Source organism: Castanea sativa, chromosome 2, assembly GCF_040712315.1.
Source record: "Castanea sativa cultivar Marrone di Chiusa Pesio chromosome 2, ASM4071231v1".
Lineage (NCBI taxonomy): Eukaryota > Viridiplantae > Streptophyta > Magnoliopsida > Fagales > Fagaceae > Castanea > Castanea sativa.
Window position 1 is genome coordinate 24,124,698 of NC_134014.1, and position 16,959 is coordinate 24,141,656.

A 16,959-nucleotide genomic window follows, 5' to 3' on the forward strand; every position below is an offset into this window, starting at 1 on the left:
CTGGTACATCAGTGTCAATCCCAACCGGAGGCCCTAAAGGGTCGGATGAGGAAGAGGTAGGTGGGTAATGATGCTCTGTATAGCTAGGAGTGGGGATCATTGTCATGGGCAAAGTGGGTGCATTGGAGCTGGTGGGTGGGTATGAGGGTGTCTCAGGGTGCGTAGGAGGGGTCATATGAAAATCAAAACCAAGATCAAAACTAGGCTGCGAAGGAGGGGTGGGTGAAGGGACCTCGAGTTGAGGAGATGCATCTGGGATGGGTGGAGGAACCTCAGGTGGAGGAGATGCGTGTGGGATGGGTGCAGGTACCTCGGGACTAGTTACAACCCGAGGGGTTGTTACACGCCGACCACGGCCCCTACCTGCACTTGTGCTTGGGCTTGCTGTAGCAGGCCGACCACGGCCCCTAGCTGCACTTGTGCTTGGGCTTGCAGTAGCACCTTGACCACGGGTCGATGTACTTTGGGGTGCTGGGTTTGTGCTTGGGGTTGCAATAGCTGTTGACTCAGTCTCATGCCCATTGTTTGCCTGCCCATTTGCTGCAAGACCACCACCAAGCCCAGCCACATTATTTAGGACACGTCGGACATGGTTGTGTGCTCGGCTGCCTACAGGAAGCATCTCCAACAGTGCTAAATGGCTTTCAATCTAAAACGGAGAAAGAACCAGTACAATCAGATTTGATCTACTCAAATACTCAACTAAGAACAAAAAGTGTTATTAGAATACTATATGTAATAAAAAGTCTTTTTAATTGGAGGTCAGTCAGATCAAACCAAATTTGCTGAAAAAAGAAATCAATTGATTCTACGTTCCTACATGTACTGAAGAAAAAACAAAGTAGGCAATAAAATCTAATTTAACACATTACCGTTATATCTAATTTAGCGTTGTTGCGGTCGACATACTTTCGAGTGACCGAACGGTACCAGCGGTAATAATCATGATTGCGAGGCATCTCACCAATCTGAGGAGGTGCATGGCAAACTCGTTGTTGTCTCGTATCCCATGTAAGGATATACGGTCCATGCTCCTCCCTCCAATTCTTTTCCACCTTCCCACGTAAGTCTATTCTATGCAGTCTATCATCGTACACAACATTGTCGGGCCGCTCTTGCGCCAACCCAAACTGTCGAAGGACACGATCTGGGTGGTGTGTCTCTACTATGCAAAAACACACCAGTGGCACCCTTGCCGTCCACGTATCCCTCCTCGCGACGCGAAGTCGGGAAGGTGGCCGAAGTCCGCCTCATATGGCTGCCATATAATCTACAGTAGAAACAAAATACAATTATCATAGCATCTTAAAATGTGAAACAAAGGAGAATACATAGATAAAGGGAAAAACAAAAATTAAAATAGAAGATATGTTAAAGCAATGATTTCAACATATTCTTAAGGAAAATTAACATAACGTCTACAGAAATTTTGTATACTATTACCAGGACCGGCTGCATTCTAACTAATTGCTCACGATAATGGATCAACGCCGTGCCGGATGGCCTACTCTTCGGGCTTGGCACCCGCACCCACCTACAGTTACGATCGAATAACATAAGATATTACCACTTAGTTACTAAGAATAGTACATTGCATAACACACACTAAGTATCAGGAAAATACTTACTTAAATGCAAGTGGAGCTTTTGGCCATGGGCCATAATCGCATCCAGGTGGAGGCTCTATCCTCGGGCACAAGAATGGCAACCTCGCCCATGCCCAATACTGAACCAATTGCAACGCCCCACCAATCTGCGATGCCTCTTTATCACTTGCCCGGCACAACTCCCTATACAACCATGCCAGGCAACCACTACCCCAACTATACTTTGGCGGATCATGAAGGTTCCGTAGGAACTCCAAGAACATCAGATGCACCCTATCTCCCGACTTGTCCATGAAAATCTTATCCCCTAGTAGCGCTAAAATATAGCACCGGGCATACTGATGTACTTGCTCCTCCGTTGCATCATGAGGCAGTGGCTCTGCAATGCGCTCAACAAGGCGACTAATGAGAATTCTTTGCCCCACCAAAGTTTTGTTGTCATTCTCCGAAACGCCAAAACCAAGCAACTCCACGCACAGTTGCCTCCAATTCCCATCCACCACAGTAGTCGGCCCAACCAAGACCTCACCGTCTATAGGAAGTCCAAAAATGACCTCCACATCTTCTAGGGTGATTGACATCTCACCATGTGGAAGATGGAACGTATGAGTCTCCGGCCGCCATCGCTCAACTAGGGCCGATATTAGGCAATGATCTATCTCTCTGGAAGGGACCCTAAACAATCCTTCTAACCCCACCAACTTGATAATATCAATCACCCGATTATCTTGCATCGTTATCTTTGCCATCTCCTTAGCGCGACCACGGCATGTAAGTGAGCCCGAGTCATGTAAAATGGATAAAAATTATAGCGGTCGTTAGAATTAGATATACAACTTTCAAAGAACTTGCTAAAAGTCAAAGACAACGTAAAAATTAAAGCAGTTGTTAAAACTAGATATTTCACCTCGCCATTCCAAATGTCCTCTGATCGATGATTTCGTTGTCGCGTCAACAATGAAGGATCTTCTCGGACCAGTGGCGCACAATCTGCTGGCTCCTCATCGATCCCAGGCTCCATACCGCAAAGAGTGCAACAATATTCCACGAATTAAGTCTTCATAAATAACTCTAAGGTAACATTATTTGATGCCTCCTACAATAATTAAAAAGATACTAAGATGCTTCAAGTGATTGAATTCTAATGGTAATAAGTTATTTGAAGAGGGTGTCCAAAGAATGATAATTAGGTGGAAAATTTTGATCTTAAGCGAGAAGCTTGTCTAGTGCCGACCAAAAACCACTTTCTATCCCCCGAAACATTTTTAATAAAAGGCATTCCAAGTAAAATAGTATTTTAACGGTATGTAAATATTGTCAGTTCATGACCCATTTTCCAAACAACTCACACCACCATCAAATTCTACATAATAAGCTTCTCATACTTACTAAGGGAAATGGGGACGGTAGGAGGACAGATGGTCATAAGGTGCACATGTAGTGTATATCACTCAGTCTAGTTACTAAAGGGAAAGAGAAACAAAACACTAACCAGAAATTCTCAGGACAGGTCAAAGTGATGCTAATGAGTGAATCTATCTACTAATATACATGGCAAAACAAATTTCCAGATCGACAAGAAATTTTTTTTTAGGGAAGCAATAAATCGCTTACTACTTATATCAACCTACTTGGGTAGTAATGTGGAGTGAGACCACATGGTGCGTAGTGAAACTGCTTCATATCAAATAAAGCTTGACATTAAAGTGATTTGTCCAAGTGAATCTTTAAGCCATGATTATTTGATGGCTGAAACTAAAGTTTCAAAGAACAATTTAATGTCAATCGAGTTTGAAAAATGGTAGCCTTTACTGGGATCTAATTCTAAAGCTGGTCTAAACCAACACATACCGCATAAATGTGAACAAATTTGGCAGTTGAACTGACAAATCTAACCAATTTTTTACATTTACTTTTTCATTAGCTAATGAACTAGTTCTGTCCCCAAACCAATGACCTACATAGCAAGTATGAATATTGCTACTACACTTCCCTGCAAAATAAGATACTCAAAAACCCAAAATTTATCTCACTAAGGTATTTCTTTTAAGGATATAGAATCTTCAACCAAAAACTACAAACAATGACTTCAAAAAAATTGCGGGGCCTCTTAAAACTAGACCTAATTTCTCACACCTATTAATTCAAATATAAATCCGATCAAGATTGGTAGGAAGACTAAATTGTGACTGTCCCTTATGACAAGGTTATGACAGGGTTATTAATAAGAAATAAATTATTAGTGGAAAAATGTTAATAGCTTTAAATAAAGGGATGTTCACATTGTGATCGATGTAAATTAGCAACAGATCTAACCCAATTGTAGTCAGAATTAAAAATAATATTACATGGTTTAGGGTGTTTAGCTGTGTAGTAATTGTATATTTCATTATGTTTTTCAGACATCTTATTGCTGCTATTTTGTATTTGGTTGGCATCTACTGAATTTATTTTTGGCATATGACCAATGCCATTAAATCTCTATACAGTAGGAGAATAGAACTTGTGATTTAGGATATCAAAGCATCTCTAAGTTCCAAGTTTGATTTTAATTTATAAAATAAAAAATTTGAAACTGATGCATCATAATATAGAGAAGAACAAAACAGTAATGAATTGGTCCAGATGCAAGAGATCTTCACCTTACCATCTAATTGAATCAATACTGGTTATTTCACTTTAAAAATTAAATTATCTTAAGTTTAACAAATTTCAAGACTATAAGCAAGTAAGCAACCAAAATTCATCTTCATTATTATTTTCAGTAATATTAAGAACGGCCTTGTCAAAGCACATAATGTACATATGCCAACCAAAAAAGCATAATCTACATATTGAGGATGGTCATAGTCATCAAAACCAAAGATGGAAACAAGGGCATCATAGACATTGAAACATTAAGGCAGTGAAATAAATTAGAATGAAAAAAGCTCTGAACATTAACTATCATGTCAATCTAACTTGCCAGGCAAATGGCAAGCTATCCATATATTTTCTATAAACTACAGCATTATTATGGCATGATTTAAGGATGTATCAATTAACCCACTCACATGCCAGTACAAAATTTAAATGTTCAATTCTATTTCACATTAACTACTATGATCCCGCCAATGAGCTCTAGCTCAATTGGCACCTCCTTCCCTTGTAAGTGCTAGGTGGAGGGTTCAAGACCCTCGTAACTTAACAAAAAAAAAAAAAGAAAAAGACTCCTGATCCCAAAATATCTTTTTGCTTATATGAAGTCCATAAGTAGAGAAAAAAAAAATCTTATTAAAAGTCCTGTAAGACACAGCTTATACATATAACTAAATCTCCATCAATACCTTTTCAGATTTCAGTATCCAACCCTCAGTACCTATGTCGTAGTAATGCAACCATATGGATAGGTGGATACCATGATACAGCCTTGGCCAGTAATGATACCAACCCCAAAGAAATTTATAGAACGGGAAGCAAAAAAGGAAAAAGGTAAAAAGATTAGGAGGATCTTACCTCTTCATCAATAAGTATCAAGCTCAGCATTGGCCTCTTAAAACTAGACCTAATTTCTCACACCTATGATGTTCACAAACCCATTACCCACATTAATTGCCCCCCACAAATTTTCACAACCCAGAATTGGTACCAAAGATCAAAGAAAAGATGGAGCAAAGAAAAGAAAGATGAAAGGAAATGGAGAGAAGGGAGAGAGGCTTACCGGCGGTGTTACGGCGGACCGGCAGTCGGTGTAGCAGCAGCTGAGAAGCGAGAGAGAGAGGGTTCTGAAAGAGGAGAAAGAGCGTTTGAAAGTGACAGATTGAGAGAGAGCGTTTGAGAGACTGAGAGTTGAGAGATTGAGAGTACTGAGAGTTGAGAGACTGAGAGTTGAGAGATTGAGAGATTGAGAGATTGAGAGTACTGAGAGTTGAGAGTTGAGAGTTGAGAGATTGAGAGTACTGAGAGTTGAGAGATTGAGTGTTTCAGTTACGCGTTTGAAAGGTAAAGTGGGGGAAAATTGTGTGGATTTCGAGTCTTATAAACTCGATTTCTACGTGGCTAAATTCCGACAAACCCAATAACTCGAGTTTTAAAAACTCGATTTTTAATACATATTTCGAGTCTTATAAACTCGATTTCTACGTGGCTAAATTCCTCCAGGTGGAAACTTTGTCCACGTAATCGAAGAACAAACACGACAACTCGAGTTTTAAAAACTCGAGTTTTAATTAAATCTCGAGTTTCTAAAACTCGAGTTGTTAGTTTCCCACATACTTTCTAAACCCAGCCAACTAACGAAATCATTTGCATAGTAACGTTATTTGGAAAGGGTTTCCCTCTCCTCTGCCTTCAATGTTGGGACTCAAGAATAAAAAACACAGCTTTAAGCCTCTAACAGTAGCTAGTTTTGATTCAACTATAGTTCTTGCACTATCTATAGTCTCTGTTGCTATTTACTTGTTTAGGAAGATTAAGAACACGGACAAAGTTAAAGATTGGAGATTTGAATTAGGCCCACATCGTTACTCATACCAAGAACTAAAGAAACCACCAACCAAAAAAATAAAAGAACTAAAGAAAGCAAGTAAAGGTTTGGGAGGAAAAAAGATACTCTCATTTGGCCTAGATGGAAAAAACCAATTATTTTGAGAAATATCATTAACTATTTTGTCTCTTTAAAAAATTTAATTAAAAAATATGCTCCCACAGATCAATTAAGTATAAAGGCAATGTTAATAAATTAATAGTGTTTGACTTTTTAAACATAACAAATTTTGAGGCATCCTAAAATAGAAGAAATTATAAAGTCTTCATGGTGGATCACGACTCTCACCTATTTAAAATTGCTGAATCAATTTTTATTTAAAACTTTACAATTTTAAATAAATAGAAATCTTTTACTGAAATGATGTACCACATCATTTATGCCCAACGAGCACCATGTAATTTCTCAATACAGGCTAAACAATTTGAGAAAAAAGGAGTACTTGTAGCGGAGGCCTTAGTCAAGTTTACAAAGGTACCCATACCAAACTCAACCACAATCCCAAAGCTAGCATGTCCTTCACAACTTGATATAACCACATACCAAACACAACAAAATCCAGCCACATACCCATAACAAATCCATTACCAAACCCACAGCTACAAAGCTTTCAAAGAGAGTCAGAAAGAAATTAATAAAAGGAGCTTCAAGTCAACCATTAACATACAAAGAGCTTTAGATCAACCATTGAAACTCCACAAAGAGTTTCAGATCCGTCACAAATCCGCCATTGAAACCCACGAAGAGCTTCAGATCCACCATTGACACCCACCACCACTGACAAGTGACGACCCACAACCAAAGCTAAAAATGAGGGTTCGGTAAGAGTGAAAGAAGAGAGAGGCCTAAGGTGAGAGAGGAGTCTAAGAGAGTAAAAATAATAAACAACTTGTAGATCGTTTGTGTTTTTTTTTTTTTTTTTTTTTGAGAATAGATCGTTTGTGTTAAATGACTAATTTAATCAATACTGAAATGTTTTGAACCTACTTCACATTAGCTCAAATTTTATAATTAATTATGGGATTTTACTCAAATAATAATTAATTGTTCAAACTTAAGGGTCCATTTGGATATAACTGAAAATGAAAAAAATTGTAGTGAAATAATTTTTTAATGTGTAAAAAATATTGTTCACGCCTAAAATCACTATTCATAGCCAATGAACAATGACACGTGTGCGTCCAGCAAAAAAAAAAAAAAAAAAAAGCTGAAACGCAAACGCAATGTGTTTCAGCCCAAGCCAAACTCATCCTAAATATATAATTTATACGACCTACATTAGCTCAAATTTTATAATTAACTATTAGATTTTACCCAAATAATAATTAATAGTTTAAACTTAAATATATAATTTATAGGCTATCAAAATGGTACTATAAGTATAATAATTTGAGCAAGACTTATGTAGTGTTACTTAAGTTCCCCTTTTAAGTGATGTAGATTTTTTCTCACGGAATGGATGTGTATTTTTAGTTAAGTAGCCACATGTCTAAATTTTAAAAGAAGCACCTAAGAAATAGTATCTAAAATACTGTAACTAAATTTTTTCCTAATAATTTATATTTTTGTTTTTTTATGGACAAAATTTTTCACCAAACTACTTTGGAAAGAAACTTTTTAAACTTTTCGTATATTTCTTTTTTGGATGTGAATTTTGAAAATCCAACTATTAAATTTCATATTACTTATGTTCTTAAGATGCATATCAAATTTCATTCAAATCGGATATTATTTACTATTTGATCAATTAACTTATTTTTTACTGTAGATTACAAAAATTTGAAATTATAACATTTATTTGATAACATAATAATTGATCTTTAATTTTCTAAAAATTTTATAAGTATTAAGGATGTAATAAAAACATGCAATCTAATAGTTAGACTTTTAAAATTTACACTCATGAATATATATAGTTTGTAAGGTTTTTTTTTAAATTAATTTGGATGGAAATTTTGTTATTTTATTTATTTATTTATTTTGGATACTTACTTATACCATAAATAAGTACACTGCCAGCAACCACGGAATCTTTAACACCAAGCAAACTTGCATGGTTCTAGTGTTCTACACCCGGTAGACCACTGAACAAAAAGCATATTCTATTATTCATCACAGATATGCCATACTTCATCACCAGCCGATTCGCTTTCATCCCAAACTACCAAACCCCCATCTCTTTGATTGTTCACCATGACCAAACTGCTCTTCTCCCGACAACCTTAAAAAAACCATTACTACCAACAACAATCAAGAAAAAATAGTAACCCCAATGAAGGACTTCAAGCTACGGATGATCACTTTCTTGATCATCGCAAAGATGGTGGTCACTGAAAGCCAAATACCCACTACTCTAGATGGCCCATTTAAGCCTGTGACACGTCGCCTTGATCCTTCTTTACGTAAAGGCAGCTCGGACTTGCCAATGGATGATCCAAGGATCAAGAGAAAAGTCACCTCAAACTTCCCAGAACAGATTGCTCTTGCTATTTCTTCGCCAACTTCAGTTTGGGTTTCTTGGGTTACTGGTAAGTCTCAGAAATTCTCAATCTTTTACTACTTTTCTTGTTGTTCTTTAGTGATTTTGGTGAATTGGGTTTGTTTGTATTGGTTTAGGGGATGCTCAGGTTGGTTCAAATTTGACTGAGCTTGATCCTTCATCGGTTTTGAGCGAGGTGTGGTATGGGATAGAAAGTGGCAAGTATACGAGTGTTGCAAAAGGGGTTTCCACTGTTTACAGTCAATTGTACCCATTTAAAGGCCTCTTGAATTACACCTCTGGGATCATTCACCATGTGAGGCTCAAAGGTACAAACTCCCTTTTTAGTACTTTAAATTAATTTGTCATTGTGGCTTAGAATGATTTGTTGGTAGGCTTTTGCATCATTATCAATTGCTATAATGCTATGGCCTTAAACTGCTACCGCTTGATAGTTGGTCCGTTCTCTCGAATCGATTAGCATGTTCATGAGAAATTATGATCGATCTACTTCTCATATGTGGTCTTGTGACCTTCTATTATCAATGTATTACCATTAGTTCACATGTTAGAGAAATTATCAAGGGGGAGGAAATATTTTATGTAGGTAGTCAAACATGAAACCCAATATTTATACTCAGCTACCTGCTCAAACTATTTGTATACGTCTCATAGAGACCTAATCCCAACTGAAGTTATTTTATTTAGGTAGTCAGATATGCCAATGAGCTCTCAATTGGTACCTCCTCCTCCTTGGAAGTGCTAGGTAGAGGGTGAGGTTATGGGTTGAAGACCTATTGGGTTGTGCGTGTAAATTACCAATAAAAAAAATAATAGCTGTCAAATATGAAAACCAATATTTATAGTCAAATACTTGCCCAAACTGTATATATACGTCTCATAGAAACCTAATTTCAACTGAAGTTATTCCCTTTTGTGATGCAATTTGAGTGATGCTTTCACCTCAGTTGTGCAGCATTTAGTCATTTGATGTTTCTTTGTACTAACTTAACTCCAAAGTATATATATTTTCATCCATTCCTAATCAGCTAATTAGGTCTTTCACCATATGAAATATGATCATGCTTAACTAGAGTAATTTAAAAAACTTGGGTAAATTACACAACCCTCCCTTGAGATTTGAGGGAATGACACTCCAACCCAAATTTAAGGGAAATGACCCTCCCCTACCTTGGGGTTTGAGGAAATCAATACATTAATCCTTCCATAGTTCCATTAATAACAAGAATAGAATTCCAAATATTGAAAAGAGTCCATTGACCAAACCCTAACCACGAGTTAGTGACAAGGAACAATATTTAACCAAAAAACTTGAACTAACCATGGTTAGGATTTGGTCAAGGAATCTTTTCAAAATTTGGAATATTCTTTTATTGTTATTAACAGAAGGACTAATGTGTTGATTTTCTTAAACCTCAAGGGAGGGGAGTATCATTTCCAAGAGATTGTCATTCCCACAAACTTCAATGGAGGTTTGTGTAATTTACCCTAAAAACTATTTGTATAAAAGCAAGTATGAAATGGACCACCATATAACTGGGTGGTAATATTATGCTGCAAATTTCCTTCTTGAGGAATGCATGTTAATTTAATTTGGCAATTTCTTGAAAGTGCTATGTTACATCAAGTAGTTATTTTAAGTAAAATTTTACATTAGAGAATGGTCATCTCATTTATTAATCAAACACATAAGAGAAAGTGATAGAAGTTACAGTTCACCAAGTGGTAATTAGCCAAATTTCTTGTTGAATTCCATTAAATTGGGCTTTGTATTTCTTTGCAGATCTTCAACCCAAAACAAAATATTATTACAAATGTGGGGATAGCTCTATTCCAGCTATGAGTGGAGAAAATGTCTTTGAGACATTTCCAACGCCTAGCCCAAATAGTTATCCTCATCGAATAGCAGTTATTGGAGATTTGGGTCTCACAAGCAACACCACAACAACCATTGATCATTTGATTCAGAATGATCCTTCAATGATATTAATGGTTGGAGACTTAAGTTACGCAAATCAGTATCAGACAACTGGTGGAAAAGGAGTTCCAAGCTTCTTGCGTGCATTCCCAGATGCACCTATCAGAGAGACTTATCAACCCCGCTGGGATGCATGGGGAAGGTAACCTTTATGCAATTTTTTCAGTTATGCCTGTGTAGGTGGACATTTGGTGAACCCTTACCATGTACAATCATAGGTATGCTGGCTAAAGATATGCTTATGATATTCCACGCCCTAAGGTCTGTTTATCATTCTATTAAACAGGTTAGCTGCACATTTTGTATTGATGAATTCATTCTAATGAGATGGCTATCTGTCAACCATTGGCTGAGATGCAGTTGTTGAGAGGTATTTAGTTGAATATCAGGTTGAAAGCACCACTAGGCCAAGAGTCCTTGGGCAAGAATTAGTTAAATTATAAATGAGTAAGTAGTAACTGCGCTGAACTAATTTGTCACTGCTTGTTCCTGCGTTGAAAATGGCAAATTTTTATGTAGTCTTGACAATATGACTGATTGGTAAATGTATGATAATAAGTTCCCTGCAGTTTTTGCTGGCCAATTACTTCTTTAGAATAAAATATTTAAAAACATTTTTTAATTTTTAAATAAAGATATCCTGTTTATGAAAAGAGTTGGGGTATGCATCTGTAAAAGACCAATATTTTTTTCTCTGAATTTTAGTATTGTAATAAAAAAAAAAAAAAAGGGTAGAACTTCAAGGACCATTCCAATTACTCCAAAATATAAATAAAATAGAACTTATGTGAACTGTATAAATGGCATAAAACGTTTTGGTCTTAAGTGTTGTAATAAAGTTTTGGAGTCTGATCTCCAAAAGACTCCAAAACTTTTGGAGTTGTATATAAAAAAAAAGATTTAAGAATCTGTAAAAAAAAAATTTTGGAGTCTGATGTATGTTGTTCTATCAATCCTATTAATAATTTTTGCACTAAAGGGAAAAAAAATCTTGATGGAGGAAGTAAAATCAGGAAACAAGAATGCAACGAGGAAACTAAAATGGAGACTGCAACCAATTTGCATTTGTTGGATGGCTGATTTCAATTTTGTATGCTATCCTTTATAATGTGGTGGTTTAAATGATGTTTTTGTCAGAATTTTGTTCATTGAGGTCATTAAAATGGAGGCTTGTACTTGAGGGAAGTCACTTCTCCCCTGTAAGGAAAACTAAGACATCCTGCATCAGAATATCAACATGATCAATTGAAAATCTATTTTTAGAGTCCTATGTCCAAATCCTTTTGTCAGGTTCTTTAAAAAGGCAATGATATCTTCCTTATATGCTCTACACCATGATAACACATTCCCAAAAGCTTAAGCTGTAAATGAATGGCTAGATTTCTCTAATTAACATTTTATTTTTCCTTATCTCCTGCATTAAAGCTTGAATATGATCGATTGAAAATTTATCATTAGAGTCCTATTTCCAAATCCTTTTGCCAGGTTCTTTGAAAATACAATTAGATTTTCTTTATATGCTCTACACCATGATAACAAGTGTTCCCAAAATCTTAAGCTTTGAATAAATGGTGAGATTTCTCTGATCCATCATTTTCTTTTTACCTAAATCTTACTCTCACCAATAAAGTCTTCATATTTTATGTCACTCTCAAGTTCCATTGGAGTTTATTTATAGCCTTATAACCCTTGTAACAAGAGATAACTACCAGCTTGAGTAAGTTCCCTCAGGTACTCTTGACTTTATTGCCTCTAAACTGAACTATTTTCTTATATGCTAGATCTCAGTAGATATTTTTAATGTGTCTCCTTATGCACCATAAACCATTATTACCTTCTACACTTTTCCAATATCAGTACGGTGTGAATTATTGGTGTGGTATGAATGATTTGACAACCAATCCCGCATGCTTTAAATTAGAAAGCTAACAAATTTGGGTTGACTTTCAGATTATTATTAATGTGTTTTCAAATTTGGGTTGACTTTCAAATTATACTTGTGTTTTCTCTTCATATTTTCATTTGTATGTCTATTTCTGATTTCATTTTTTCTACTGCTGAGTTTTTAGTTCATGCAACCAAAATCACTAATTGGATTTTTGGATGCAACAGCGCTTGAAACTGATAGAAATCGTACAATCAGGCTCAAGTAAAGTGCTAGTGACCTTGCCATCTGTTTCATAGCCACACTTTGGAAATAAGCTCTAGATTGACTGGGGGGAATTTCTTCTGATCTAAAGATTACTTTATTATTATTTAATTCTATTGTTGCCTCTCGTCATCATTCAATATTTTGTTATTTTGCTAAGCTTCCATTTATTTATCCATTAACTTATAATCTGTGCATCCAAATTGAAGTTGAAGTTTCTTTTAGTAGGAAAAAAAATGTTATTTGAAACAAGATGAATTTTATCTATAAAATAATTTATTTGTGAATGCATATGTTACTTGATTTGATTGTATGTGATATGTATTTTTTGTTTACATCCTGTTGAAATCAGATTCATGGAGCCATTAACCTCAAGAGTTCCTATGATGGTCATTGAAGGCAACCATGAGATTGAGCCCCAAGTTTCTGGGATCACATTCAAATCATATTTGACGAGATTTGCAGTTCCTTCAGCAGAGAGTGGATCTAAGAGTAACTTATACTACTCTTTTAATGCTGGAGGAGTACATTTTATCATGTTGGGGGCATATGTTGACTATAACAGTACTGGTAACTGATACTGTCACTTCTATAAATATATAGACCAAAACCACCCAGTATGTTATTTTTTAGATTGTTTTGTGTGACTGGAGTTTTTCAATTAATCTTCTTTCAGGTGCTCAATATGCTTGGCTAAAGAAAGATCTAGATCTAGTGGACCGCACTGTAACCCCTTGGCTGGTAGCTGCATGGCATCCACCATGGTATAACAGCTATTCTTCACACTATCAGGAATTTGAATGCATGAGGCAGGAAATGGAAGCAATTTTGTATCAATATGGTGTTGATATTATTTTTTCTGGACATGTAAGTCAAACTTTATCCTATCCTACACTCATTGATTAGAGAGCATGTGATTGTAATCATTTAACATTTTAGGTGCTTATTTATCAGAGGTAAAGAATTTGATGTTAAATAATTGTCCTTTTCCGCCTTCCAAAGTATTGCTTAGTTTACTTCTGTTTTGTTATTATATAACAATTATCACACAAAATGGAGCAACAATGGCCATTTGCATAAATCAGTAGACATGTGGTGGTCTGTTCTGTATTTATGATATGATTGAGTGGATAGATATAAGGAGAACTGGAAAATACCTTAAATATTTCAAAAGAAATTTTCTTCTATATTGAATGAAGTGCCACATATTTTCTGCTTTGCAGGTGCATGCTTATGAGCGAATGAATAGAGTTTATAACTATACATTGGATCCATGTGGGCCTGTCTATATAATAGTTGGAGATGGTGGCAATATTGAGCAAGTTGATGTTGATTTTGCTGATGACCCTGGAAAGTGTCCTTCAGCTGGAGATAACACACCTGAATTTGGAGGGGTATGTCATTTGAATTTTTCTTCTGGTCCTGCTAAAGGGCAGTTTTGTTGGAACAGGCAACCAGACTGGAGTGCATATAGAGAAAGCAGCTTTGGGCATGGAATACTTGAGGTACAATCCTAGCCTGTCACATTATGTACTTTTCCGGTATTCCTCTCCTAGGTTTGTCAACTCATACCCAAATTTTTATCCCTACTGCCTAATCCTAGTGCTACTTGGGATTATAGTGGGGACATCTATAAAATTTAGTTACTTATTTGCCCTTGATGCAGAGTTGAATTTTCTAACTCAAAAATGTTATTTGAGCTCCAGTGGAAATCAATTTGTTCCTTCTGTTTATACAGTTTTTGTGTATCAGTTTCCTACTACCATTCTCTACATGGCCCCATTTAAGTTTATTGTAAAATATGGGGTTCTCAAGACTCTAGATGTACACCTCACACTTCATTGACCTAGCCCTTCTTTTAAATGATCCCCAGTAACATGAGTACTCATTGGTTCAGTCAATAAATAGCAATATGTTTATCATGAATGGTAGTAAGCCTAAAGTCTAAGCTCGCCTTTGATGGGTAACTTATGTATGAGGATCTTCTCTTTTATAATTCAACTAAATGGGACTGCTTTCTTGACCATGAGTGATTATGAGGTTCAACTTTTGTTTTTTGCGTTTGGAAAATGTATTCTTATAATTAAAAAGAGAGAGGTGTTTGGAACATGTATGTTGTGCATGCAAACGTTTGATAATTCTAAGCACATCATCCAGTCTGCAGTGGCTCAAATGAAAAGTTTACAGATTTTTTATCTAATTAAGAACAAAAAATGCTCAAAACAATGAAGAGCCTGTTGGTTTACATTTCCATTATGATCTTTTATGACGTCTGCCTTCATATACTTACCATTCTTAGTTCCTACTCCCCTCATTAATTGCGTTTCTATTTCTTAATGCAGGTTGTGAATTCTACATATGCTTTATGGACTTGGCATAGGAATCAAGATGTATATAATGAAGATAGCCACGGTGATCAAATATACATCGTGCGACAGCCAGAATTGTGCTCTAAAACTTTAAAAGTGATTTCTTAGTTCAACTTTAAACTTTATCAAACTGTTAAATTTTTTCTCTTTTCATCAAGCAGAGGTAAAAATTCTGTTCACACAATAAATGTATAGGTCATTATAGAGTGCAACATAAAACAATAGATACTGAAAGCATAATTGTTTATCAGGGGCCAAAAAAAAAGAAGTATGCTGAAATATCTTTTATCATTTTTCTATTCATTTAAGTTGTTTTTGATGAATGACCTCATTTTGGCCATTGATGGTAACCTTTTGCTGGCGGCAAAGTTCCTGGCAGTTAAAGAAGGCTGTCAGCGAATAATGCATTGTTAATTCTTCTTTTTTTTGTACCTGGCAGCCAAGCACCCTTCACTGGGAAAGGGATACTAACACAATGAATTTGTCAGCCACCAGCAAAAAGTGTCACTAAAAGATTTTGCCTAAAGGGCTTGTGCATTTCTTGCCATAAATTTCTGATGGGGGGGGACTTATAGTGACAAATGCCATTGCTAAATAATGTAGTCAGTAAATGCATGGAGCTCATTATATCTCTCTCACTTGCAGCCCTCTATCGCGCAGGCTCCAAGCTCTCTCCCTCCCTCTCCATCACTCTCTGAGGCATGTTTTCACCACCACTCTCTATTAGTAAGCTCTCTCACTCTCTCATGGAAAAATTTTGTGTTAATAACAAAACGTTTCTAATTTCAAATTTTGTTCTCTCAGATATTCTCTCTCTACTCATTACTCATAGGGGCTCTCTCTCTCTCTCTCTGCCACTCAGGTAATCCCTTCTTTTTGCCTATAATCCCAGGTCTATTCTTCTTCTTTTTTAAATCTATATTAGAATGATGATTTTTTTTTTCCTTTTTTGAAGCTTAATGAGGTCGTTAGGCTCATGCTCTTTTCCCCTTTTTTAAGAGGTAATTGATGCAAAACCATACGAAAATTGCTTGGATTTTTTTTGTAAAATTTGTATAGTGACTATTTGGTTGCTTTGGAAAGGTAGACATTTTTTTGAGTTGTGCAAGTGGGCAATTGGGTTTTTATTGATTGTTGCTGATTTAAACTCATTTGTAAGATTCTGTTTCAGTTAAATGAAAATTTTCTTGGTTTAGTGATGATAATCATATTTTGTGAATTTTTTTTATGCCATTTGGCTAAATTGTTGATAATGAATGACAAGCACAAGCTTTATAAACACTGGTCTTTGTTGGGTGGAGGCTTACTCATAAATGTCAACCGTCGAGCTTCTCGTACTACGGAGTTGATGAATAAACAAAGATGACAATGATGTTGCAAACTAGTCAAATAGATGGTTTTTTTTGGGCAAGTGCATAAATTTTGTGGATGCAAATTTGCTAAAATAAAAGTTAAGTTTTTTTTTTTTTTTTTGAGAAACAAATAAAAGTTAAGGGTGTGTTTTTGGAGAAATTATCAGGTCTATCAAGAAGATTGTTAAAGTGGTCCTCCTAGTTCTTTTAATCAATGAAATGTGGCTATATATACAAATGTAACATTACATAGTGGTTTTTTATTTTTGATTTTTATACTAATTAGGAATCTAACTCACATATTTACATAAATGACATTATGCCTGTTTATTTCAGCTTTCGCAACTCAAAAAACACGTTTTGAAACCATATATGCGTTTGGTGGAAGCTAAAAAGCAACTTTTCAAAAAAAAAGTTGCGTTTAGCTCATGTGAAGAGAATGCCTGTTCTCTTAATGGAGTTGTGAGGAAACTTTCCAA

General features: G+C 35.8%; 1 protein-coding gene across 3 annotated transcripts; it reads left to right on the forward strand.

Annotated features, from left to right (window-relative positions):
• Positions 1-8,248: 8,248 nt before the first annotated feature.
• Positions 8,249-16,333, forward strand: LOC142626415 (purple acid phosphatase 23). 3 transcript variants are annotated; one of them, XM_075800237.1, is made up of 10 exons: positions 8,249-8,660; positions 8,749-8,940; positions 10,416-10,752; positions 13,112-13,329; positions 13,436-13,626; positions 13,983-14,264; positions 15,102-15,224; positions 15,774-15,854; positions 15,933-15,990; positions 16,084-16,333. In XM_075800237.1, exons 1-10 carry the CDS (start codon positions 8,405-8,407, stop codon positions 16,086-16,088), a joined length of 1,743 nt encoding a protein of 580 aa, XP_075656352.1. In that variant the 5' UTR covers positions 8,249-8,404; the 3' UTR covers positions 16,089-16,333. The 3 variants fall into 3 exon arrangements, with proteins under 3 accessions (XP_075656352.1, XP_075656353.1, XP_075656355.1); XM_075800238.1 differs by having other exon boundaries at positions 15,789-15,854; XM_075800240.1 differs by lacking the exons at positions 15,774-15,854; positions 15,933-15,990; positions 16,084-16,333 and adding an exon at positions 15,568-15,767.
• Positions 16,334-16,959: the final 626 nt, after the last annotated feature.